Raw genomic sequence first — 23,466 nt, forward strand, 5'->3', positions numbered from 1 at the left:
ACCACCACGCGATACGATGCGGTGAATGGAGCCTCTACTGCTTCTCTTAAGTTGGGTATTCGGATTGTTTCCAAAAACGTAGCTCGGATAAAACAATGCGTCTTCAAGTATCGATGGTCCCAGGCAGAACGGGGAAAGGTATCTCGTCACAGCGCACACCGCCACTTCTACCTTCCCCTTGTGTGTTCCTTTAGCAGGAAGACTTCATTTCTTGCAGTCAGTTACCAGTCTCAGGTCACGGAAAACTCTAAAGTTTCTGCGTTAGGAGAAAAAGACAGTCTATCTGGTTTTTCCTGTTTCCGTCCTCCTGCGTTCGCTGTTTTTCTTTTCTTTCTGTCCGTGGTGCTCACGCATGCATGCATGCATGCCAAACGGCCATGAACGGCGCCTTGTCTTTCCTCCTTGCACCGTTTTGTTGTTCCTCAGTCTTCCGCCTTTCTATTGCCATGGATTCTCCGTCCTAAGAGGACAATTCTAAAGACGTGTTTTCTACTTTCTCTCGCTCTTCAGACTTCTCGCCTTCTTTCTCTCCGAGCGGCACAAACGCACCGCTGAGTCCCTCGGAGGTTTGGGTTCATAGCACTGCGTCTATCTCGCTCGTGTTTTTCTCCCGTACTAGCTCTTTTATGCACTTGCGGACTGCACGTGGCTGGGAAAGGAAAAGAAAGATACCGACGAGTATCCTGTGCCCCAAGAGGCAAGAAAGCCTTATGCGTAGTTAGCTTCTTTCTTCTTGAGAAGAGAAGAACTCTTTTTTTCTCAATAAGGGTCGACAAAATGAGTGGTGAGGAATTGCTGTCCCAACAAGGATGAAACTCTCTTTTTCGTCTAGCGATGATCTTTCATGAAAGCGCTTAGGTCGCACTGCGAGAGGTGCCTTCAGTACACCCTAAATCTGTTTCTTGGACGGTGGTCAGAAATACGTGTCTCTATGTTCGCTGTCATAGAAGGTGCCTTCACGGGTTCATTTCTTTTGCTTTTCACTCCGCTCTTCTGGAGGAAATCTGTAGGGATACGCAGTGGACAAGCAGTAGCGGGGATCTTCACACAAAACACCCTCATCTTCTGTCTTTTCAGAAGCGAGGTATGTTATGTTTCTCGTATTCTATAAACACGTATATGTATACACGCATGCAGGTATACACCTATATATACGTATGTACTGGTTTCTCAATCCTTTCATATGTGCGTGCCTCTGTACACGCACACACTTAATCCTCCTCATCTCTTTCTGTTCTCTGTCTCTCTTTCTTCCTTTCTTTCTTGCCTACCTGGTGTTCTCTCTTTTATTTTCGTCCCTTGTGACCGGGCAACTTCAGTAAGTCGTGAGCTATCCAGTTTAACAGATACATGCGCATAGAATCTCTCATGTATATATTACATACAGATACATAGGCATCAAGAGAGTACCAAGTCCACTATGACGTAGGACTTCTCACTTTAAACACTTAAGAGTGTGGACGGTCTTTTCCTGTTAGTTCTCGTGTAGCTGATATCTTGAAGAAGAATTCAATCTATCTTCATTTCTCGGCGGATGTTTTTCTCTTTCTCTTGTCGTGTGTTGATGCTTGCATCTCTCCTACTCCCCTCTCTTCTTGTCCCGGACGTCTCTCGCTCTTCGGCTTCTCCTGCACTTCTTGGTCTTCTGTTTCTCTTCTTATCTCCTTCCGTTATCCTGTCATATCTACGTCTTCTTATCTTATTCTTTCTCTCAATTTCGTCTACACCATTCCTCCTTGAGGTGTTGCTTCTTCTTTCTTTCAACTGACTTCATCCTCTCCTCCTGTCTTCTTCTTCTCTCCTTCTGAAATACTCAACATACACGTTCGCCAACCTCCCTGAATCTTTCTCTCAACATCTCAATGGAATGATGCTATTTCTATATCTTTCTGGGTATGTGTATACCTCTCTGTGTCTGTCTCTCTCTATATCTTCTTCAATGATGCCTTTCTCTCTCCAACTCTCTCCAACTCTCTCCCTCTCTATCTCTCTCTGCACCATACTCCATCATATCATCTATCACATACACCATATGATAACGGATATCAACCACAGAAGACGATCTTGGAGCTGCTTGTCGATCTTCTTCAACTCGTCATCGGTCAAAGAGTAAATCTTCAAGGGGAGAAAGTCGGGCGAGCAGTAGTGTGGAAAGAGATGGATGTGAATATGAGATTGTCAAGAGCGTGCCTCGACCAAAGATGCGTGAGTATGCACGGAAGGTCTGGAAGAAGATCGAAGACAACAACCCCCATACCAAGGGTGAAGGGCGGAGAAGAAGAAGAAGAGATGATGATGATGGGAGTAGTAGTGAAAGTGAAGAGAGCGAAGAGGGAAAGAAAAAGAAGAAGAAAGGAAGAAGAAAGAAACATTCCAAGCATCATTCCAGTCGAAATCATAGCAAGAAACGAAGAAAAGAACAAGATGGTTCGTCTTCATCTAGTGAAGATGACAGTAGTACTAGTAGTAGTAGGAGCAGCGAGAGTACTTCCGAATCTTCTTCTTCAAGTGACGATGAGGAAGGCCACAAGAAGAATAAACAGAGCGAAGAAGACAATGAAGAAGAAGAAGTGCCTTTCTTTATGATGGACGCGACTATTCGAGCAGCCTTTGAAGAGAGAAAGAGAAAGAGAAAAGAAGCTCGTAAGCTCGCGAAGAAACAGAGAAAAAAGGAGAAGAAACGGATGAAGAAGGAAAAGAAGAGACTGGCTGAACTGAAGAGAAAGCTGTCCAAAAAAGAAAAGAAGAAGAAAGCGAAGAACAAGAAGAATAAGAAGAAAGACTCCGATAGTGAAGATAGGAACACCTCTGGCGATTCAGGAGGAACCGATGAGGAGAGTGACGGTGAAGATACAGGGAGTGAAGGAGAGAACAAGGAAGAAAGAAGAAGAAGAGAGAAAGAAAGAGAAACGTATCAGCGAAAGAAAAGAAGTCGATCAGAGAGCGAAGATGACGAGAGGTTGAATGGCACAAGAGCGACGAGCAAGGAAAGCGATGTTGAAAGAGGACATCATCATGTCTACTCAGACAAGAGGAAGGTAAGAAGACACGACTCAGTCGATTCTCTTGTCCATAGTGTCTACCCACAGCTAGCTAGCTAGCTATAAAGTAGAATAGCTATAACATACGCGCACTAAAGAAGGAAGAGTATAGTGAGTAGGAGGAGGAGTCATATCTATCTGTAGAAAGCGGAAGGGACGGAGGAGAAGAAAAGAAGACCTTCTGTATTTTGATGACTGGAAGATTGTTTTCTAGGTAACCAAAGCTCAGAGATTGCTGAGAGGCTGAGGCTGGAGAGATCTAGATTCAGTCTCCTTTATCAACGTGATTTAGGGATATCTGTTCATCTGTCTATCTCTTTTTCTCCCCTCTCTCTAGATCTTCTCCGTTCTTTTATATGATGATACCCTTACCATTCTTCATCCTTCTCGCTAACTTTCTCTATCTCTCTGAGCGTTCCGAAGAAGACCGCCAAGACGATAGTGAAGAAAAGACAAGGAAAGAAGAAAGGAAGGAGGAGCGACGTGAATTCATCACACACAGATATGGTTTGAATGAAACGCCGTACAGTATATCTCCTTTACTGTAGTGATAGTCATTCATACCTTTGTTCTGTTGATAGAGCTGAGACGCTGCCTCATCCTCTCTTTCTTTCTTTTCTTTCTCTCTTAGGGGATCACTAGATCTTCATTTGTTCTCTCCTGTGGTGTGACACGATGATAGAAACAGAGGTGATAGAAGAGTAGACGACAGGAAGAAAGGGCGTAGGAGACGGAGTGGACTGTTGGGGTGGAAGGAACTGTATGGCTAGCTATTGACTCCTGTGTCTGGATGTCTATGTGTGGCTTGTTGATGTGATGATACAGCAATTTCGAAGACAAGCAGATAGAGTTGACTGAAGAGATTGACTAAGATGAAAGACAAAGGTGAAGATGTACGACGTCTTTTGAAGAGGAGAAGATAGAAGGGGAATGAATCCCCTTAAGATCCTTAAGCTTCCTCGTTTCGGGACATTCCTTCAAAAGTCTTTTCTATTCAGTAGAGAGATAAGATGACAGCATGTCTATCTTCTATATATATGTGTGTATGTCTTATGTTTGTTCTATCAGTAGATGTTTGTCTCTTCACTTGCAATACAGAAGAGAAGTCTCATTCCCATACTGATTCCATATATGGACACATGTTCCAGCCAACGTCTCAGGAGGAGAGCAGTTTATATATAGTTGCAAAGCTTATACACTTCAGGAGGTTTCTTTTCTTCTTTCTCTTGAAGACGAGGCTGGAGCTCATATGATGGTGGTGCCGCATAGTGATAGAGGGGGTTTACGTGATTCTCCTCCTCCATTCTCACAGTCAAGTCATTCCTGTCTTCGTACCTATATAGCTTCTGTTTACACATACGTTTGCATATATATATATATATATAGAGAGAGAGATGTAGATATATGTGAAGGCACATTGTTATAGTGGCTACAAGTGTAGATTCATATATATGTATATTCATATATGAGGTATGTCTTCATCTATGTGTGGTACAGTCACGTGGCCCTCTCAAAGACTATATGTAATGAATGTCATCGTTGATGACATAGAGGCCTTATGAGAAAGACAACTGCTTTTACACAGTTATTTAAATGAAAACAAGTCGACAAGAAGTACCAGGGAGATCTCGAGATGCCTTAGAAACCTTGGATTCTCCTCTAACACACCGGTGGTTATGAGAAGGAAGGATAGAAGGTACATCCATCCAGGAAGAACTTATGATCTGATCTAGCATAGAGCAAGAGAAGAGAGTGTGAGGAAAAGAAGAAGCTCCCCTACACTTCACTATGCAATGCTGGAGTCTCTTCGAGCAAGCAAATATCTTTGCGTTGCTTCTTTCTCCCCACAGATGAAATACACCAAGAAAAATGATGAGATTTAGCTCTGAGGTATCCTGAGAGAGGACTGCCAGTAGAAGCACGGAGCTAGCTGCAAGCGAGTGTAGATAGAGACAGTAGCAAGTCACTCCCTCGGACTCAGAAGTGTAGTATCGAATTCTTTCTTACACCACCAGGACTTCCGATGTGATGACGCTTGGGAAAAAGAGTCGACAAGACAGGAGTTTCTAGACTAGTGAACGCTTTTGCCGCTGGTCCTAGGAGGCGGCGGTCAACTGACAAGCTCAAACTTTCAGCAGATACGGAAGTTTCTCACCCTTCTGAAGCCGTGTGTTGCTCCGAGGTTTCTCCGAAGCGAGCTTGGTGTATCTAAGCGATGACAGACCCCCCTTGTGCATCTTCCCAGATGGGTGCTGTCGCTCGTGGGTAGGAAGATACTCCGAGAGCTCCTCATACCACGTCGTTCCATACCCTCAAGCCTTCTATAGAAAAAGAGCCAAGTGAAGAGTGTCACCTACGCGTACACATAACAAAGGGCTCTACAGATTACTTGATCTGCTTCTGTTTGATGTCAGGTCAACATTGTAAGGCAGCTGATGCTTCCCGGTGTGCTGTACACACATAGCGACAAATTCCTCTGGTGTACATACACCCGAGCTCCTCGCGGTTCTTTGCATGCATGGGAGGAACTACGGAGACACTCTGCACAGTTTGAGTATGAACCCAGTAGTGTGCATCTACAGTTTTCTTCTCTCAGACGGTTCTCCGTCTTTCCCCTTCCATTCTTCTCCTGTTGCAAGTTTGCTGACCTTGTCTTCAGTTTCTTCTCTATAGGCAACTTTGTCTCAAGGCATTCGACTTCGCATGCAGTGACGGACAGAACTTCTTGAACTTCCCGCCTTGTCTCGTAGGAGAGTTGATCAGTTTTGGCAGGCGCTAGCTATTTCGACGGCTTTTTCCTTCGTTCCTCTGAAGAACTTTGGCTCTTGTGATTTTTGTCAAGTCTTTCTCCACCGTTGGCCTCTTCTCCATACCGTTTTGACTTCTCTATCATCGCCTGCCTAACTACTAACTAACCTGGCGGCTACAAGAGAATTTGAGTGCGGTGGAACAGGCCCACCACGAGATTGTTTGTCTCTTTTTCTTTTCTTTCCTTCCTTTTCTTCCCTCTCTCTCTTACTCTTTCACCTCTGTCGTTTCGGTCTGCGCTTTTTCCTCTTCCACCCCTTACAGGCATTTCTCTAGTCCGCATATCTATCCTTCTCTCTCGGGTGTTTCGCTCCTATCAACCATTTAAACCAAGATTTTTTGCTTCTTCTGCTTCTTCGCCCTTTCCTTCTCCTCCCTTCTACGGAAATAAGAGCTTCTGTGTCTGTCTCTCCCTCTCTTTCTCTAGTCTCGATGAAGGGAAGGTGGAGAAAAGATAAACGATCAGACCCGACACTTCAAGGGTCTGCTGTCGTTACACTCTCAAGCCCTTCTGCTTCTCCTCCTATTCAGAAGCCTCTGCTTTCTACCTCTTCTCTATCTTCTTCAACAGTCTCTTCTCTTTCGTCTCCTTCTCCACATGATTCTTCTGTACCACAGGAGAACACCCAGGATGCGAAGACAGCAGGCTCTATATCATGTGAAGAGGGAGGTGCCCTCCTTTCTCATAAGAAACAACTAGAAGAGATGAATGTGGCCATGCAGAAGAAGGATAGGAATTGGAGTGTCTATAAAGGTCCACCAACTAGTCAGTCTAATCCTTCTTCGTCGTCTTCTCCGGAATATCTTCAAGATACGACTTCATTCTTCTCTAGACAGCGTATGGCTCAACTAGCAAAGCAGCAGTCGGCGTCAGAAGGAATAGCGAGGAATGCTGGGGCTCTCTATGCATGTCAGAGCTTGAAGAAGAGTAGTGAATTTGCGCTATGTGATACGGAGACACATGCTGCTTTCAAGGTAAGTTCCTCCCTAAGTGAGATGTAGGTGGAGACAGAAAGTAAAGAGTATACATGGATGATATCTGTCTCTTTTGCTTATCGCAGATTGGACCTTCTTGCCTCTGTCGTTCATATACACATCAGTATTCGTTCTTCTTAGAGGAGAGAAGACAAAGAATCTAGACAGTCCAGAACTATATAGCAATGTACCTGTTTCCTGTCTTTCCTCTAATCGCTATCTATACCTTTACGCTATCACTGCCTCTCTGTCTTATTCCTTTGCTTCTTCTCTCCCCCCGTCAATTCATTCAGTAGATACCGCAAGTAGTTGATTAGCGTTCTGGCACGATGTTTCCAGCGTCTCCTAGAACTTCCCAACAAGCCCCCTCTCACCGTGTTTTCTCGATGCTCTCTAGAGACATCTTAGCATATATACGGACCTCTCAAGTCACCTATGTATATATATATATATATATATGTATGTCTCTGAGTCTACCACGGTTTAGGAGTGTATCTATGTGTCTCTCTCTCTATATATAGACAGATGGAGAGCCGCATCGATATGTTGTTGAGCGTGAGTGTGTGGTGTCCAGAAAGCCTTGGACGGAGGGTCGATTTACTTACCCGAGTTCTGCTGTAAGAGAGAGGATATGACGCTCTTCAATCGTCTCTTTCAAGATCTCCTTCAGTATGCTTCTCAACTCGAAGCTAAAGCCAAAGAGACACTTCCACCAGATGACAACCCGAAGAAAGAAGTCCAAGAAGAAGAAGAAAGCTTCTCATCTTCTTCTTCTTCTTTCTCAACCTCCCCTCATACATCCTCATCACTCCCCTCTTTCCCCTCTTCTTCTGCATCTTCCGCTCTTCCTTTTCTAGGAGCTGTCAATTGGTCTCGCCATTTGAAGCATGAGAATCCTTCCTTCTCCTCAACCTTCTGTAAGATCATCGAGAAGCTCAGTGCCTACTTCGACGTTGAAGTGTATGCAACTCGTCTCAATCTGTATATGGATCATACACACTGGAAGCCTTTACACAAGGATTCGCATGCATATTCGTCGGTAACCAATCAGACAGAAGATATAACTGTAGGCGCGTCTTTCGGTGCATCAAGAGAACTCGAGTTCGTACATGATCAGAATTCAGAATTTCGCTTCGTCTTTCCCCAGCATAATGGAGACGTCTTCGCCTTCAACTCGGAAATTAATCAGCTCTTCAAGCATGGCGTACCCAAGGGGGAAGGGAACATAGGAAAAGAAAGAGGAGGGGGAGAAGGAGTGTCTTCGAATATAAGCCGAGGAAAAGAAGAAAGTTGTCAAAAGACTAATAGAGGGAATACGGCAAGATTTAGTATCATCTTATGGGGAAGAAGGAAGAAGTTAACTGAAAGAAATGCATCAAAGAGTGAACTAGCGAGACAATCTCGGTACGAGGATAGAAGTTATAGATGAAATAAGAAAGAGAAGAGAAGAAGTGGAGATAGTGAAGATAAAGAAAGAAAGAAAGAAAGAAACGGATAGAAAAGAGAGAGCGAAAGAAGGGAAGAAGGAGAGTGAGAGAAGGAAAGAGAGTGAGAGAAAGAAAGAGAGAAAGAAGGCAAACTGTGTTGGTTGCTGGAGTGGAGATGGTGAAGGAGGGGAGAAGAGAAAGAAGAGTTCTTCTCTTTCTTTGATATCCAACATCATCCCCTTGAGAGGGCAAGAGAGAGAGAACACGTCCCAATACTATCAATAGGAGTAGATAGTAGCTAGAAGCGAAGGAAACGTAAGGCGACTAATCGACTGTGATTTAGATGTTACTGAAGGAGAGTGTGAAAGAAAGGATCAAAAGGAAGAAGGAAAGAAGATAAACGAAGAAAGAGATGAATCGAGCTGATGATAGGGACGACAGAGAGAACGAGAGAGATGAAAAGAAGAAGACCAAGGGAAAACAAGATGTTTCTCCTTCTTTTCTTTGTGAAGGCCTAAGAGAAACCACGAGAGGCAGACATTTTCGTTTTCTTCTTTCTCCATTTTGGTGTTGATATGATCTATCCTCAGAGTTCAAATGAGATTTTTCTCTTCCTACGTATGTGATCTGTATGCGAGCAGTAGTAGGTGAAGGGCTTTCTCTAGGGCGTGCGATACACAGGTTGCTACTCAGCTGAAGAAGGTGAGCTGAGGGAGACCATCTGGCACTGAAGAGAAGGACCTCTTCTTCTCTTTGCTACATCTCAGTTTACCCTGGACTTGAGCCCATATGAGATCTAATATGACAGAAAGCGAGGTAGTTGTACAGCTGAAGTGAAGACGGTTTTAGATGGCGCTATCCATTTATTCGAAGGAAGGAGAGAGGCGAGACGTATCCTGTCCGTTCTACACTGTCGCCTTCCTGCGTCTTCCCCCCTTCTATCGATGAGCGTACAGGCACTCCGAAAGAAAGAGTGTCGTGAACAGAGGAGTCAACGGAAGCCGGAGAAGACAGTACCTCGGAAAGAACATCGTACGAGTTAGAGAGAGGTAACATGGGGATTCCGAATTCAGCATAGCATGTATGTTTTCAGTGTGTTGTACCATCGGTTCGGAGGAGAGTTTCATGCGTGGTCGTGTTCCCCTTTGCATCTTCTTCGGGTCCAAGTAATGACTCTGTTCTAGAAGAAGGCTTTCTTCCGGAGATTCTTTTTTTCTGTCTTGTCTTTCTCTCCGATTTGAGAAGATCTTTTCTTCGGGCTCTTCGCCAATGAATGAGACACTTTTCGTAATGCGCGGAAAGGACGAAGGAGAGCAAATCTCGTTTTTGCCGTGCAGATGATTTTTGAGAGACGAGAGATCTCCCTCTAAGACGTACAACCGAGAAGCTCGACGAGCACTGAGGCTATTGCAGCAAGTTTCACTGATCAACACTTAGCATGGCAAATCCTTTACGTCGAACGTTAGCGTTGTCCACGCGCCGTTTTGACGGGGAAGAGATGAAAGAAAAAAAGCTCGCTCGAGCAGGTTGACCACCCGCCGTCTCACATGTTTTTGATGACCTGCTGTCAAACCTGTGGCCAAAACCTTGTGGCACGTCAAAAGTCCACGGAGGAAGAAAAACTTTATTTTAGTCGTGACACGTTGTACAGATAGTTGAGAGACAGAAAGGCAACAGGTAGATACACGCGTAAAAGCAAAAGAGGATATCGCACACGTAAGTGTCTGGAGGGGGCGGAGGGGTGAGAGTCTTGCCCAGAATAGGTCACTAAAGAATAGAGAGCAAGGTGACGTCTTAGTCTTTTTGACTCCGCTCTCTGCTGTCAGAATCTTCTCTGTCACTCCTTCCTCCCTTTGGGTCAGGATGCTCCGGACAAATATAAGTCCTTGTCGAGTTCGTGGTCGTAAAGAGTCCTTGGAGGGCATGATTGTATCTGATGAAAAGCGGTTTTGGGGGGTGCTTTGTTTTTGTGTTCTTGCTGGTCCCGTGTAGTGGCCACTGATATGTGAACTTTCATGGCAAGTCAAGAGTCCCGCGAAATGGGAAGCTGAACTGTCGCGAACTAAGGTGAACACAACGCCAGCTGAAGCAAAAACTTCTCTTGGCAGAGAGATCACTGCACGAGAGAGGAGATCTCGTGAAACACCCTGTGGGTGAGCCACCCGCAGGCTGTACGTCACACTTGGGCTGGAGCGCAGCACCTGCTCCGCTCATCGATTCTTTCACTCGTCTCTATGGAAGAGTAGTCACGAGAAGCCTTAACTGTGACGAGTGGCGTGACCCGGGGACGACGGGACTAACGGGTGTGTTTGACTTCCATTGTCACTGAAATGCCTATTGCCGTGCTGTCTGATAGTCCCCCCGGGGTTCCCGCGAGGAACGCTTTAGTGCGACTGGTACCACCCGCCCGTCTGTCAGAGCCTTAGGAGCTCTGACGCGTCTAGCGCAGTATTTCAGGAGGACACCAATCAAGTTAGTACACTAGCATACACGGTAAGTCTGAATATACCAATTTTTCACACTTTCGTAGAAGAACACGAATCATTGGTGAGGTCTCGACCAATGACATGTGTTCATTGGTCACCAGCACATCTCTCATACACACAAAGAGACCCTAGAGTGAAGTTAAGCTATTTTTATGCACAATAATAGAGTATAGCTAAACACAGATCAATATATATATAGTAGCTAGCAAACTAGAGCTACTGTTGCAAGATAGTCAGCTACCGGACGCGGCAATCCAGGAGGGCGCCATCCCCACGACCAAGGGAAGAGACTCAGCAGACACAGAAACCGGGAACGCACTCGATAAGAAAACAGCTCTCCTTTTCCTGCATTTACGTGTTACAACGTGTATTTTACCGAGGAGTTGGTATTGTGTGGATGGAGGTATTATCGTGCAAAGAAGACGGTATCGTGAGTGAGTTCGGAAGACGGAGTGTTCGTGTTAGGACAACCCAGTGTTGTGAGAAGCTTTAAGAAGTGGTCTAATGTGAAGAAGGACTTAGATGCATTAATTAAAGGAAAACTCTTAGTTTCTGTTTCTAGTCTTTTCCGAGAAATGACATCTTTAGGTTTTTCACAACAGTGAGTTCTCCTGACACGAACACCACCCCGTCTTCCGAACTCACTCAAACTATATACACGTGCGTACCTGGAAGCCTGTGCATGCATAGTGCATACACTATAAACATATATCTATTATAGACAGTACAATGAACCACAGAGAAGAAGAAAGAGGAGTAAGTTGAGGTGGCAGAGGATATCCATCGTCTGCGTGGTACGTTGGAACGAAGAAGAAGGAGACGACAGATCTTTATCCGTATGCGTCGTTCAAACGCTCCTCATAAACACGTAAGTATATATAAGTGTCTTCTTCTCTAGACAGACCTGGAAGACAGTGAAGGAGATGTCTGCGTGCCTGTACTTGGCAGAAATGAAGAGATTCAGATCATAAGGTCAGCTCACGTTTCAATTGCCTTGCTTCCAAGAAATACGGATAGCGTAGAGAACGTATAACCACATGTACATGTACAAGGAGCCTTTAGCTGTATATATGTATATATATGTACGACCTATGTATGCAAGTAGCATCCTAGGAGGAGAGATCATGTCTAAGGCGCACGGTAAGCACGTTGCTACTCAGGTTCAGCAACGCGTCTTGATATACATCGTCTGGCAATGAGAAAGATCTTTTCTTTTTGCTACGGTTCATCTAAGAAGATCCCCTGGACTTGAGCCTGGAGACGACCTGATAGAGAGAAAGCGAGATAGTTTTCACAGGTCAAATGAAGATGTCTTTGGATGAAGATATCCATCTGTCAAAGAAAAGAGAAAGGTGTGGCGAGGTGTACCTTCTTGCCATCTTTTGCCTTCCATTGATGAACATGCACGTACCTGAAAGAGAGAGTTTCATGGACGGAGCCGTGAAAAATCCCAAGGAAGTCGGAGAAGACCAAACTCTCGAAACAACGAAGAGAGGTGTAGTGTCGAGATAGATAGTTCTTTAGAGCATGTGAATCCTAGCATCGACTCGGAAGAGAGTTTCGTGCTAGCCGCTTTCTTTTGAAGTCTTCCTCCAATTCAAGTGGTGCCTCTGTTCTGAAAGCAGACCCCCTTCCCAAATTTTCTCTTTTCTTTCTTTCGTTCTCTCTCAGTTCGAGATTCGAGCCCACAGCAGTCTGGATTTCTTCGTTCGATTGAATTTACGACTTGAAGCAGTTCTTTCTTCAGGTTTTGCATCACCGAATGAGAGTCTTTATCTTAATGCATGAGAAGGAAGAAGGATAAAGAATCTTGTTTTCATCATACATATACATCTTAGTAAGAGAGTCGTCTCCATGTGAAACCCCTTCGTCTTTCTTTCTTTCTTTGAAGATATATTCACTGATTCATTACCTTGGTTTCAAGACATAGATCATCACATCATCGTTGTTTTCCTTATCCGAAAGCAGCTCGCTAGAAAGACTTCTTCACTTTCAGTCGACCTCTCCTTCCTCTCTTCCTTTCTGTCTACACCTACCTCAGCAAAGTATGGAAGGTTCTCTTCTCTCTCTATGCAAACCCAGTGGTTTTATGATGAGGGATAGACATGCTATCACTCTTCCAAAGAGATCTATCTTCTTCTTCTTCTTTATCATTCTCTTACCTTGACGGACTGTCTCTCTGGGAATCAGTATATATGTATACGTGGTGCTCGTACACCTCATTAGCTTTTCTTCTTCTGTGTATTGTTTCGTAATCTCGATGTGTATCGGTTTGGATGAGCTCAACTGCAGGAGATCACCTTGATGAGAGAAAGAGAGGCATCTCTCTTTATCTTCTTTCTTTTCTTATTCTCTGTTCTTGTTTAGAGATAGAAAGTCAGCCGTTTTTATCGAAGAAGAGAGACACTCTCCGTTGAAAACGAGAAGAGACACTTCAGGCAGATTCACGCTCCATTCTGTTTCAGATGAGAACCGTGAAGAAAAGAAGAGCAAGAAAGGCCAAGAGAAGAAAGTTGATCGTTCTTTCTTTAGTCACGCAACATATGTGCAGACTAAGAGAAAAGCCCGCCTCCTTTTCTCTTCTTTCTCACGCAGATCTTCTCTTCATATCACAGATAGATACATCCCCAGACTAAGGAGAAGTAGAGAGACTTCGGACGGATAGAGTAAAGATAAACACATAAAGAGAGAAAGAGATAGATAGGGACATTAAAGATAGGTGAAGAGACAAATAGACAAGTGTATTCAAAAGAGAAGAAAGATGGGTGACAAAAGAAGAAGGAAGTGGGGGCTGGTCCCCCTCATCCCTCGGGATCTTTCAAGAAAAGCTTGAGAAAATGAACGAGATAACTAAGAAACAAGACCAGAGAAAGAGAAGATAAACACACAGACAGAGATATCGATATATGACCTGTGAACGTATTCACCCTCTCAACCCAAACACGTATAGATGCACTTATATCTCTCTCTATACACATATAGAGATATGTCTTTTGATACATGTGTCTAGCTTGGTGTGTATTAGTGGACATGTTCAGAGAGATGGGCGACGATGGCTTGCTCAGAGACTGGGGCATATGAGTAGACGAAGAGTCTGTCTTCTCATTCTCGAGGAGAAACAAAGCCTTATCTAGAGTGAAGAATCTTTCTTTCTATCTCAGAATCGACCTGTATTTGAGAAAGAAGAAACAGTCCCATGCTTACAGAGGGCCTCCATCTGATCATCCTACATACATATGTACAGACATAAACATGTTTACTTCCTACAGTCACTCTTCCTCTGTAGCGATAAAAGTGAAGAGAAAAGACAAAACACGTCGACGTGTACTTACTATACATAGATTCATATAGATTCGCGTAGACGTAGCTACATAGAGAGAGAGCGTGTGCATAGAAGTATGGGCCTCGTCTATGTTTCTCCCGTGATGTATCTTTCTTTCTTTCCTTTCTTTCATTAGAGAAGAAGAGTGACGGACGTTCGTTTTCTATTGAAAAGGACGTGGAGGAGGAAGAGGAGAAGGAGAAGAAGGAGAAGAAGAAAGATGTTCATGATGAGGGGGAGAATGTCTAGAGAGGAGAGGTGGAGACGGACCTCCTCTTCCTCGACTGATGCTTCTTCTTCGCTCTACCACCTTCTGTTGAACGTCCTGGCTGAGTGTATCTAATTCCATACGTAACATCTCAAGGATCATCTAAAGAGAAAGAAACAACGAAGAAGAAGAAAAAGAGAAAGAGAAACAAAAGACAAGCAGAGAAAGAGGAATACATAGAGAGGCAGGAAGAAGAAGAAGACCTACCTCAAGACACATGCTTGTGATAGGAAAAAAGTACAAGGCCGGGGGGATGACACGTTCCGGTGTACATACACATCTATCTTTGACTCTCTTCACGAAAACTTCAGCCGTCTAGGACTATCTACCTGTTAATCTATTCACTGATCTTTTCTCTACGTTCCTCAGTCTCTCATCTCTCTCCGTAATACATTCATCACTCAGAGAAATGAAGATATCAATAGAAGCTTCTTTCATATAATCTCGCGCGCCTCCTAACCTCCATAAAGCATGGATAGCCAGCGTAGATCATTCATACTCAGTGAACGTATGCACATAGACTTACTGCTGTATATGCCTTGTAAATGTTTGAAACAGGTGGAAATAACTCCTCTCGCTCGATGTACAGTCAGCGATCTTCCGATAGGCAGATTATAGATAGATAGATAGATTAAAGATAGATAGATGAACTTGAATTAGAGGTAGATCAGATGTAGATATACGGATTGAAGATAGATAGTTCAGTATCTATTAAGACACACATCCCAAGCGCGAGTGTGATCCTCAGCTCTCTCTGCCTCTACATACACATACGCTTTCAACGAAGAGAAGAAGAATAAAGAAAAGAATACGAAGATTAGGAGAAAGAAGAACAAAACGAATAAGACGAATAGCAACAGAAAGAAGAACAGAAGAAGAATTAAAATCTTACTTCCGGAGATTGATTCAGTGGAAGCTTGGGACAACAGAGTTTTGTCTGTGTATCTCCTCCTACTTGACATGTGTCTTCCTCCTCCTTGTCTTTTGGCTCTTTTCTTCTGTATCCCCTTTCTTCTGTGTCTTCTTCATAACCTGCTTTGATCGAGTTCGATGAAAATCTCCCGGCCTCTCCCTCCACCCACGGATAAGAAGAAGAGGAAGAACCTGAAGAGAAAGAAGAACAAGGCCCCTTATGTTCTTCTTCTTCTCGGCGTCTAGGAGCTTTACCCTCACCTCCATTCTCATGATAAGAATCAGGGTGCTGAGAATACCGACGAAGTGCATGTGAAGAAGGAGGCTGTCCCTTGGATTCGGGGTACCTCGCATAGTGAGAAGAAGAAGAACAACAAGCTTCCTTTTCTTCTCTTAAAAGACGAAGTTCATGCTGAAGACTTTCATTCGCTTCTCTCAACAAAGAAGTATAGCCATATGAAGAGGAGGCTGAAGAAGACGAAGATGTTCTACCGATTCCTCTTTGAAAGATATGGGAAGATGGGCCCTGAGAAAGAGAAGAAGAAGACGGCTTGACTTCATTGCTGTTCTGTCTATGAGCATAGAAGGGAGAGCTCTTTTCATTGAGAAGATGCTGCGAGGAGAAAGAAGGAGGAGAAACAAACTTCTTTTCTTCATCTTGAAAGAAGTCGTTCTTCTCTCCCCCTAGCCGAACGTCTACGAGATTCTCGCTGGATATCTCTCTTCCTTTTCCTTCTTCTTCTTCTCCTCTTCTTCTTTCGTTTCTCACATTCACAGGTGAGACAGATGAGATTCTTTCGTTATTGTGGTAGCTGTACAAATCTCTTTTATCCTTGGTCTCTCTATCTTCTCGATAAGAAAAAGAAGAACGCGCTTTAAAAGACAGACGAGAGCATTCTTTTCCATACAAACCTTGTTCTCCTTCTTCTTTCCGGTAGAAGAAGGGATAGTTCGGCAAAGTAGAAGAAGAAGAAATGCCATACCTAGGAGAGGTCTTCTTATCATCTCTCTCGAGGTCTTTCTTCTTCATGATCTTCTTCTTCATCTCTTCTTCTTGGTCTCTCACTTTGTCTTCTTCCACACCTACTTCATACACTTGATCCTTCGCTTCTTGCTTTTCCTCTTCTTGTTCAAAATCGCTTCGTCGCTTTTCACTTCGTCCTCTTCTTTGCGTCTCTTCTTGACGTGCAGCAGATCTTCTTTCTGACAAAAAGGGAGAAGGCTGCATTCTGCTAGGGAGCGAAGACAGATGGGACGAAGAGAACTGAACTCTCCTAGAAGCATCAAAAGTACAAGAAGATGAAGAAGAAGGAAGAAAAGAAGAAGAAGATATCGTCGAAGTGGCACTTGGGTCATTGCTTTTCAGGTTGGCCTGCAGGTTCCCCTTATGCTGGTGAGGGTGGATATCCTTTACATCATAGTATATCTTATCTATAGAATCAACAACGCGTTGTGTATGTATGTCTATCTTACTCTTCTCGCTATTCCTATAAGGTGGATGCTCTACGATCTCTTCTTTGGAAAGAGAGGAAGTCTTCTTCGTCAGGCAGGTCTTCTTGAAAGCTGAGGAAGGCGCGTTAGAACGTTCCTCTTCTTCTGCTTTTTCGTCTTCTCCTTCTTTTTTCGTGTTCTGGAGAGAAGACTGTACGAAGAGATCAGTGGAGAACAGATGAGGAGGAAGAAGCGAAAGAGAAGAAGAGGAGGAGGAGTGTGGTGGTAGTAGTAGAAGTCTTTCTTTCTCATTCAAGAGATAAGAGACAACTGCGTGGAGGTGTCTTTGGTGTTTCAACTGTTCTTCTTCCCTCTCTTCTTTCTGAAGGGCTTGCTGCTCTAATAGAAGAGCTTGATTCTCCTCGGCCACATTCAAGAGAGCTCTATTACTTCGTGTGAGAATCTCCAATTCTCTTCTCTGAAATTTCACGCGTCTTAGAAGTGTACAGTAAGTTAAAAAGACGAAGCTTGGCTCTGTTTGCTGGGACACACAAGAGACAGGTCGATGTACATACACCCGAAATGAAAGAAAGACACAGAAAGACAAGATTGAAATAAAAGAGATAAGAACTGAGCAGAGGTGAGAGAAGAAAAAGAATAAAGAGAATCTCTTTCTTGCTTTCTCACGACATCTCTCATTCATGACAACATTTCTACTCATATATAATTCACACATAAAGATCCACATTTGTCTATCTTTCATCCATCTATCTATTCTTATTCTATCCACCTATCCTAAGACTCTCAATCTATATACCTATCTCGCCCTTCAATCCCCGGTGAATCTTCTTTCTCTCGTCATTGCTCTCTCAGTTGCCATGTCTATCTATCTTTAATCTATCTATCTATCTGTCTTTAATCTATCTATCTATCTTTAATCTATCTATCTATCTATCTTTAATCTATCTATCTATCTATCTTTAATCTATCTATCTATCTATCTTTAATCTATCTATCTATCTATCTATCTTTAATCTATCTATCTATCTATCTTCAATCTATCTATCTATCTTTCTGGTGGATATCTCTTTTTCATTCTAAGCGGTCTTTACACACTCCCCTCTCGCCTCTGAAGAGTTAGAAAGAGCGTGAAAGAGAAAGAGAAGAAAGAAGAAAATCTATCTTTCCAGTGCTCACTTACCAAGACACCTTCGTTGAATCGTCGTCCTCTCCCACCGTCCCCCCCCTTTCCATCTATCTCTTTCTTATTCATTTACCTATCTATCGATCGACCGATGTCTATCTTTGTCTATGTATCTCGATCTATCTAGCTCTATGTCTATCTCTGTCTTGATATTTCTACCTACCTCTGTCTATCTATGGTGCTCTCTGTCTACTTTCATCTTTATCTCTTTGTTTATCTATCTAGCTCTCTGTCTATCTCTCCCTTCTATCGTCAATCTCTCTTGAAACATTCCCCTACTGCAGAGATATCTTTTTCCCGCATCTCGTGAGAAAGATACCTAGCGAGAAAGAGAGAAGATGTGTTGACCTACCTTCGCTCGTATAAGTATTTGTGATCTTGAGACTTTCCACTGTTTCACTTCTTCAAGATGTCTTGATCTTCTTCTCCTTCTCTCCTCCTCTTCTATCTCTTCTTCTCGCTGGTGGTCTCCTTCTTCGTTTTCTGCTTTTCTGTTCTCTTGCGCTCTCATCACATGACCTCTATTCTTCTTCTCCTCTTCCCAGCGATTGACACCTTGTATAGACCGATCCTTCAACTGAAGAAGAGAAGAAGAATCTCTCATCATCTTCCTCTTCTTTCTTTCTTCTTCTGTCTTCTCTTCAACTCCCTCTTCCTTTCTTTCGCTTCCTCCTCCTTGCGGCCCAGCTAAGACCTCCCACGCTGCCAGGAGCTCAGCTTCACTGGCTAGACATCCTACACGTTCACAAGCTCTTTCAAACACATAGAAGCCTATCTCGCTCTCGTTCGTTGCTTCCTCTCTAGGGAAAAGTGAAGCCTTTTCTTGATAGACAGAAGAGAAAGGTTTCTTAGAAGACCGTGAGGAGGCGTAGCAGCGCTCATTCTCAGAAGAGCAAGAAGAAGAATTATGAAAGAGAAAGGAAACAAGGAGCTCAAGACGTGTTTCGAGTGATACATCATTCTCGAAGCTATCGTGATATCTATCCCTTGCTACCTTAGAGAAAGAAGAAGAAGAGAAACTCTCTGTATTCTTCCCCTTATCTTCTTCAAGTCTCTCTCCACGAGATGAAGAAGAAGAAGAAGAGAAGGAAGAAGAAAAAGTGTCACCTATGGATTTGAGATGATGTCTAGATTGAAGTTCTTTGAAATAGAATCTTTCGCCAAGAACCCAGAAAGAGAAGAGAGTCGCCATCGCTTTATTATCTCTATAGAGAAAGGGAAAGATATGTTCACGTCTTTGTAGATCACGGACAACCTCCATATCTTCTCTTTCTCTTCGTCTACTAACCTTCGAGGCACCTTCCAAATCTCTTTCGTCACGATCTGTCTTACTAAGCCATCTCTTTATCTTCACCTCTTCTTCACTCATCTCTCGGTGACTTGGCAACGTGAAGCAAGAAGACGAAGAAGAAAAAGAAGAAGAACCCTCTGTTGGGGCATGCTTTTCTTCTCTGCTATTCTGTATCAACGAAGAAGATGAGGAAACTTCTTTGGCTTCTTCTTCTTCGTCTCCTCTTCTCCTTCTTTCTTCACATCCGTACCTTCCTAATGCCTGACCTCCAGAAGAAGACGAAGAAGAGAGCCGTCTTGCTGGAGTTCGCGTCGGTATGCTTCCGTTTTGAAATTTCTTAGTCCCTTTCATAAAGCCTGGTGGACGACGGCTTGGTAGAGGAATAGAAGAAGAAGAGCCGTAAGCTCTGGCTGATAAGCGTTTATGATAGTAATCTCTCTGGTTCTCTAGTTGCTTCTCTAAGCTGCGTATGCGAGTCTGATAGAAGAAAAGAAGGAAGGAGAGAAAGAGAGAAAGAAAGAAGAAAACAAGCAGAAGAACAGACGAAAAAGATGAAGGAAGTAAAGAGAGAGACGATAGAAGGAAGGAATCACGCTAGGAAGGTAGATACAGTAGAGAATGGTAGTCGTATGTATTCCTTCAATTTAGCTGAAGAGGTATATACATATCACTCATCATGAAAAGATCCAGCTTCTATACACTATACATCTATTTCACTAATGTATACGATGTATAAGATATCGACGTTCTTCTTCTTCTATCTGCTCCTTCTGCGGTTATTTTATACACGAAGAAGATCTTGGTCACTACTTGTGAGTTACTTCTCTTTCTTTCTTTCTTTCTTTCTTTTTCTGTTTCTACTTTCCACAGACTATAGACGCAAATCCTCTAAGGCATCTCCACCTGCTCCACGGATATCTACATACATATCTAGACTTTTATGTATACACTGACACATAGATTGTACAACTATACGCAGGGACATCCATATAGATACACCACATATATGTATATATGAAGTATACAAGTATCGATGTAAGAGAGTGCAGATTTGAAAGCTGTATTTGGAGTGAAGAGGAAAACACGCACACACACGTAAAGAGAAGAAGAATTCATCTGAGAAAGTCTCTTCATGAAAGAATCTCTATCTATCCTTTTAACGCTCCTCGATCTTTCTTCTTCTTCTTCTTTTTCGTCATCTGTCGGACTCACCTGTAGGATTCGATCTTTAGTAGCCGCAGCAGTTGTCGCTTCCTTAAGCTGTTTTCGAAGTGAGAAGATGAGATCTTCCGCACCTATCGCCTCGTCCACATCCGTATGGATTCGCTGCTTCTTCGTATCAACTCCTCTTCGTCCTTGTTCTTCTTCTTCTCTTCTCTTTCTTTCTTCTTCTCCTCCTCCTCCGGGAAGTGTAAAGAAATCATCTTTCCTGTCTAGTTTCTCGAGCTCTCCTTCTTCTCTCCATCCGCATGCATCAGGCGACTCTGTGATGTGAAGAGAAGATGGTGACGCAAGAGGATGTGAATGAGGATTCTTCATGAGTATCTTAGTCTCCTTATCCTTGTTCTCATAATGAGAAGATGACAAAGATCTCTCTCTGCTTTTCTTGCCTCCTTCGATTCCCTTACCTATACTGGAGCTAGTCATGTGTGAAGAAGAAGAAGAAATGGAATGCTGTCGAGGTGGCGGAGAGAGAGAGATCTTCTTAGAATGAGAAGAGCCTCTCCATACATCTTTAGTTAGTAAGAGATTCTCACGTGTCTCTGCACTTCGACTTCTCCTACTTGATTCAAGCCTATCCTTCTCTTCTTCTTCTCCTTTCTGCTGTACTACGGTAAGAGAAACAAGAGGACAAGAAGAAGGAAAGGAAGAAGTTGCGCACTTCCTCTCGACTTCCTCTTCATTCTTTGCATTCATCTCTCTTCTATTCTCATTCCTAGAAGAAGAAGAAGAAAACAGACCCATGCTTGTTGAGGAAGGAGAAGGAATAGGAGGAAGAGAAGAAGAAAATCTTTCTCTTTCTCTTTCCGGTGGAACTCCGGGTCCTCGTATTGTTCCACCGCTAGCTGTAGTTGCCGTCAAGAATACATGCCGACGAGTCTCATGGATCTCTGCTTCTAAAGTAGATAAAGCACACTCTGCTTCCTCTCGGGCGCTCTAAAGAAAGAAAGAAATGATGAAAGATAAGAAGAGAAGAAGGAAAAAGGAGAAGAAGATGTTTGGCATCATCAGTGAGGGTTAAAGAAGTTAAAGAAAACTGGAGATGTTTGACTTGTCATCCGACATGCCATGACTCCAGAAGCAAAGGAACATATCTATCTGTCTATCTATCAGCTGCCTATTGGTCTCGCTATATCTCTTCATATGTAGCTATTAGTCTCTTTGTATCTATCAACTCTAGTGTACCTAGACTCAGCAGCGCAACCCTTCTTCTCGATAGAATAGTCCTATGAAACATACGTGACAAAGAAATGTATTTCAGTCCATCCACACATACACTCATGTCTTCAACGACCGATCAAATCGATACAACATGCAGCGGATACACCAGGGGTGAGATAGAAGAACGCTAACTCTGCAGTAGAGATGAGAGTCCTGTAAGACACCTCTATAGATAGATATATAGATAGATATGGAAAGAGGTCTATTATGAACACAGGTTTCTATGGGGGGTGCTGAAGACATCCAAGGGAGGACAGAAGGGAAAAGACGAGTAGAGAGATGTCTTTCCTTCTTTCTTTCTCCTTAGTAATTACCACTGCGCCGAAAAATACAACGGGCTCCTGGACAAGGATAGATTGGAGATAGATAGATTAAAGATAGATAGATAGATTAAAGATAGATAGATAGATCAGCGAATCAAGGGATGACTAGCAAGAATAAGGAGAGTATTCATAGGAAAACCGATGAGAAGAATCTTGACAGAAGAAGAGGAGAAGAAGTGATTAACGAAGGGAGCACATAGATGTTCTCTTTATAGGAGAGAGAGTATACCTGGAGTTCAAGCTTAAGTTGCGCGTTTTCATCTTCAAGTCTTTTGAGCTGCTTGTGGAACTCTTCATTCTCTTGGTGAAAAGCACAATACACTTGTTTAGCCTCGCGTTCTTCTTTTTCTTTCTCTTGATGCATGTGCGTGTTCTCGGTCACCAGGACTTGATTCGCCTGGCCGAGTGTATCTACTTCATGATTCAACATCCTAAACACAAAGAAAGAAAGAAAAAAGAAAGAAAATGACTTCTCTATGAGGAGAACTGAGACGTAGGAGGCAACGTCTATAGCAACCTTCTCCTCTCAGTAAAGACTTTCTTGAAATACTCTCTTCTTTCTCTGTCTATCTCCTACCTCTTTTTTCTCTCTACCTTCTTCTATACATACTAGTGTACTCATCTTATGGAAAGAAGAGGAGAGGAAAAGATCAAAGATAGATAGACAGATTCAAGCTAAATACTCGATCCAGACACTATACACATAAAAGAAGAGTCAAGCACAGTTAACAGACAGTCTTCTCTCTCTTCTCTAGACCTCCCTTTATGACGTTACAGACAGACGTCTATCATTGGCTTACCTACTTACCTGCAGTTTACCTGTCTATCTACCTTTGATCTGTCTATCTATCTGTCTTTAATCTACCGGCCTATCTGTCTTTGATCTATCTATCTATTTGTCTCTAGTCTGTCTATGTATCATTATTCATCTGTCCTGTATTTATTCAGATAGTCAAGTAAGTTTGCGAAAAGAGACAAAAGAAAAAAGGGACCTATTCTTCTTCTTTTCATGTGACAATGAAGCACTCCTGACGAGCTGCTTGTCTTCTTCCTCCTTCTCTCTTGCTCTCAATCTTCTTTCTTCCTTTCTTTCACGTTCTCTTTCTTTCTCTTTCGCGTTCTTTCTCTCTGCTATATTACCTTATTTCTTCTCTTGCATGTATAAGCTGCTGCCGTAACGCCTCGAGAGTGTCTTGATCGTCTGAAGTATTCTTCTTCTCGCCCTTCTGCATGCACACACAAAGAAAGAAAGAATTGAAAAGCTCCCTTCCATCTCTCTCTCTCTCCGTTCAAAGGGATCAAAAATCCATTCCCAGAAAGAACACACGATCAATGTATCTATCTCTATTCTGTCTTCAGTCTATCTATACTCCATTCTATCTTTCTTTCCCATCTATTTCTCTTTCCCTACACGTACAGACGGATGTATGTCTCCATAATTATGAATAGAGAGATATATATATACTTCCACGCAGGTAAGTATATAAAAATATAGACACATACACCTCTCCCTCTCCCTCTGTCTCTCTCTCTCTC

General features: G+C 43.1%; 3 protein-coding genes across 3 annotated transcripts; 2 read left to right on the forward strand and 1 right to left on the reverse strand.

Moving 5' to 3' along the window:
• The first annotated feature begins 442 nt into the window (after positions 1 to 442).
• Positions 443 to 4,213, forward strand: CSUI_002046 (uncharacterized protein). The gene is made up of 3 exons (XM_068062248.1): positions 443 to 784; positions 1,742 to 3,038; positions 3,867 to 4,213. Exons 2-3 carry the CDS (start codon positions 2,202 to 2,204, stop codon positions 3,897 to 3,899), a joined length of 870 nt encoding a protein of 289 aa, XP_067925774.1. The 5' UTR covers positions 443 to 784; positions 1,742 to 2,201; the 3' UTR covers positions 3,900 to 4,213.
• Positions 4,214 to 5,087: 874 nt separating this feature from the next.
• On the forward strand, positions 5,088 to 9,366 carry CSUI_002047 (2og-fe oxygenase family). The gene is made up of 2 exons (XM_068062249.1): positions 5,088 to 6,824; positions 7,399 to 9,366. Exons 1-2 carry the CDS (start codon positions 6,282 to 6,284, stop codon positions 8,251 to 8,253), a joined length of 1,398 nt encoding a protein of 465 aa, XP_067925775.1. The 5' UTR covers positions 5,088 to 6,281; the 3' UTR covers positions 8,254 to 9,366.
• A 2,431-nt stretch (positions 9,367 to 11,797) lies between these two features.
• Positions 11,798 to 23,156, reverse strand: CSUI_002048 (uncharacterized protein). The gene is made up of 6 exons (XM_068062250.1): positions 23,071 to 23,156; positions 22,160 to 22,361; positions 20,378 to 21,322; positions 18,227 to 19,642; positions 15,220 to 17,211; positions 11,798 to 14,429 (listed from the first exon to the last, which is right to left on the reverse strand). The coding sequence occupies exons 2-6, from the start codon at positions 22,358 to 22,360 to the stop codon at positions 14,223 to 14,225; spliced, it is 4,761 nt and encodes a 1,586-aa protein (XP_067925776.1). The 5' UTR covers position 22,361; positions 23,071 to 23,156; the 3' UTR covers positions 11,798 to 14,222.
• Positions 23,157 to 23,466: the final 310 nt, after the last annotated feature.

The sequence above is a fragment of the Cystoisospora suis genome (genome assembly GCF_002600585.1).
Source record: "Cystoisospora suis strain Wien I chromosome Unknown contig_851, whole genome shotgun sequence".
NCBI lineage: Eukaryota > Apicomplexa > Conoidasida > Eucoccidiorida > Sarcocystidae > Cystoisospora > Cystoisospora suis.

Excerpts from the sequence above, each read along its gene's own strand:
- CSUI_002048 (XM_068062250.1), bottom strand. The coding sequence starts at position 22,360 with ATGTTGAATCATGAAGTAGATACACTCGGCCAGGCGAATCAAGTCCTG. Across the intron at positions 21,323-22,159 it reads AACTTAAGCTTGAACTCCAG|AGCGCCCGAGAGGAAGCAGA; the intron begins GTATACTCTCTC and ends TTCTTTCTTTAG. Across the intron at positions 14,430-15,219 it reads CACTGAATCAATCTCCGGAA|ATGATCCTTGAGATGTTACG; the intron begins GTAAGATTTTAA and ends CTTTCTCTTTAG.
- CSUI_002047 (XM_068062249.1), top strand. The coding sequence starts at position 6,282 with ATGAAGGGAAGGTGGAGAAAAGATAAACGATCAGACCCGACACTTCAA. Across the intron at positions 6,825-7,398 it reads AGACACATGCTGCTTTCAAG|AAAGCCTTGGACGGAGGGTC; the intron begins GTAAGTTCCTCC and ends TGTGGTGTCCAG.
- CSUI_002046 (XM_068062248.1), top strand. The coding sequence starts at position 2,202 with ATGCGTGAGTATGCACGGAAGGTCTGGAAGAAGATCGAAGACAACAAC. Across the intron at positions 3,039-3,866 it reads TCTACTCAGACAAGAGGAAG|CAATTTCGAAGACAAGCAGA; the intron begins GTAAGAAGACAC and ends GTGATGATACAG.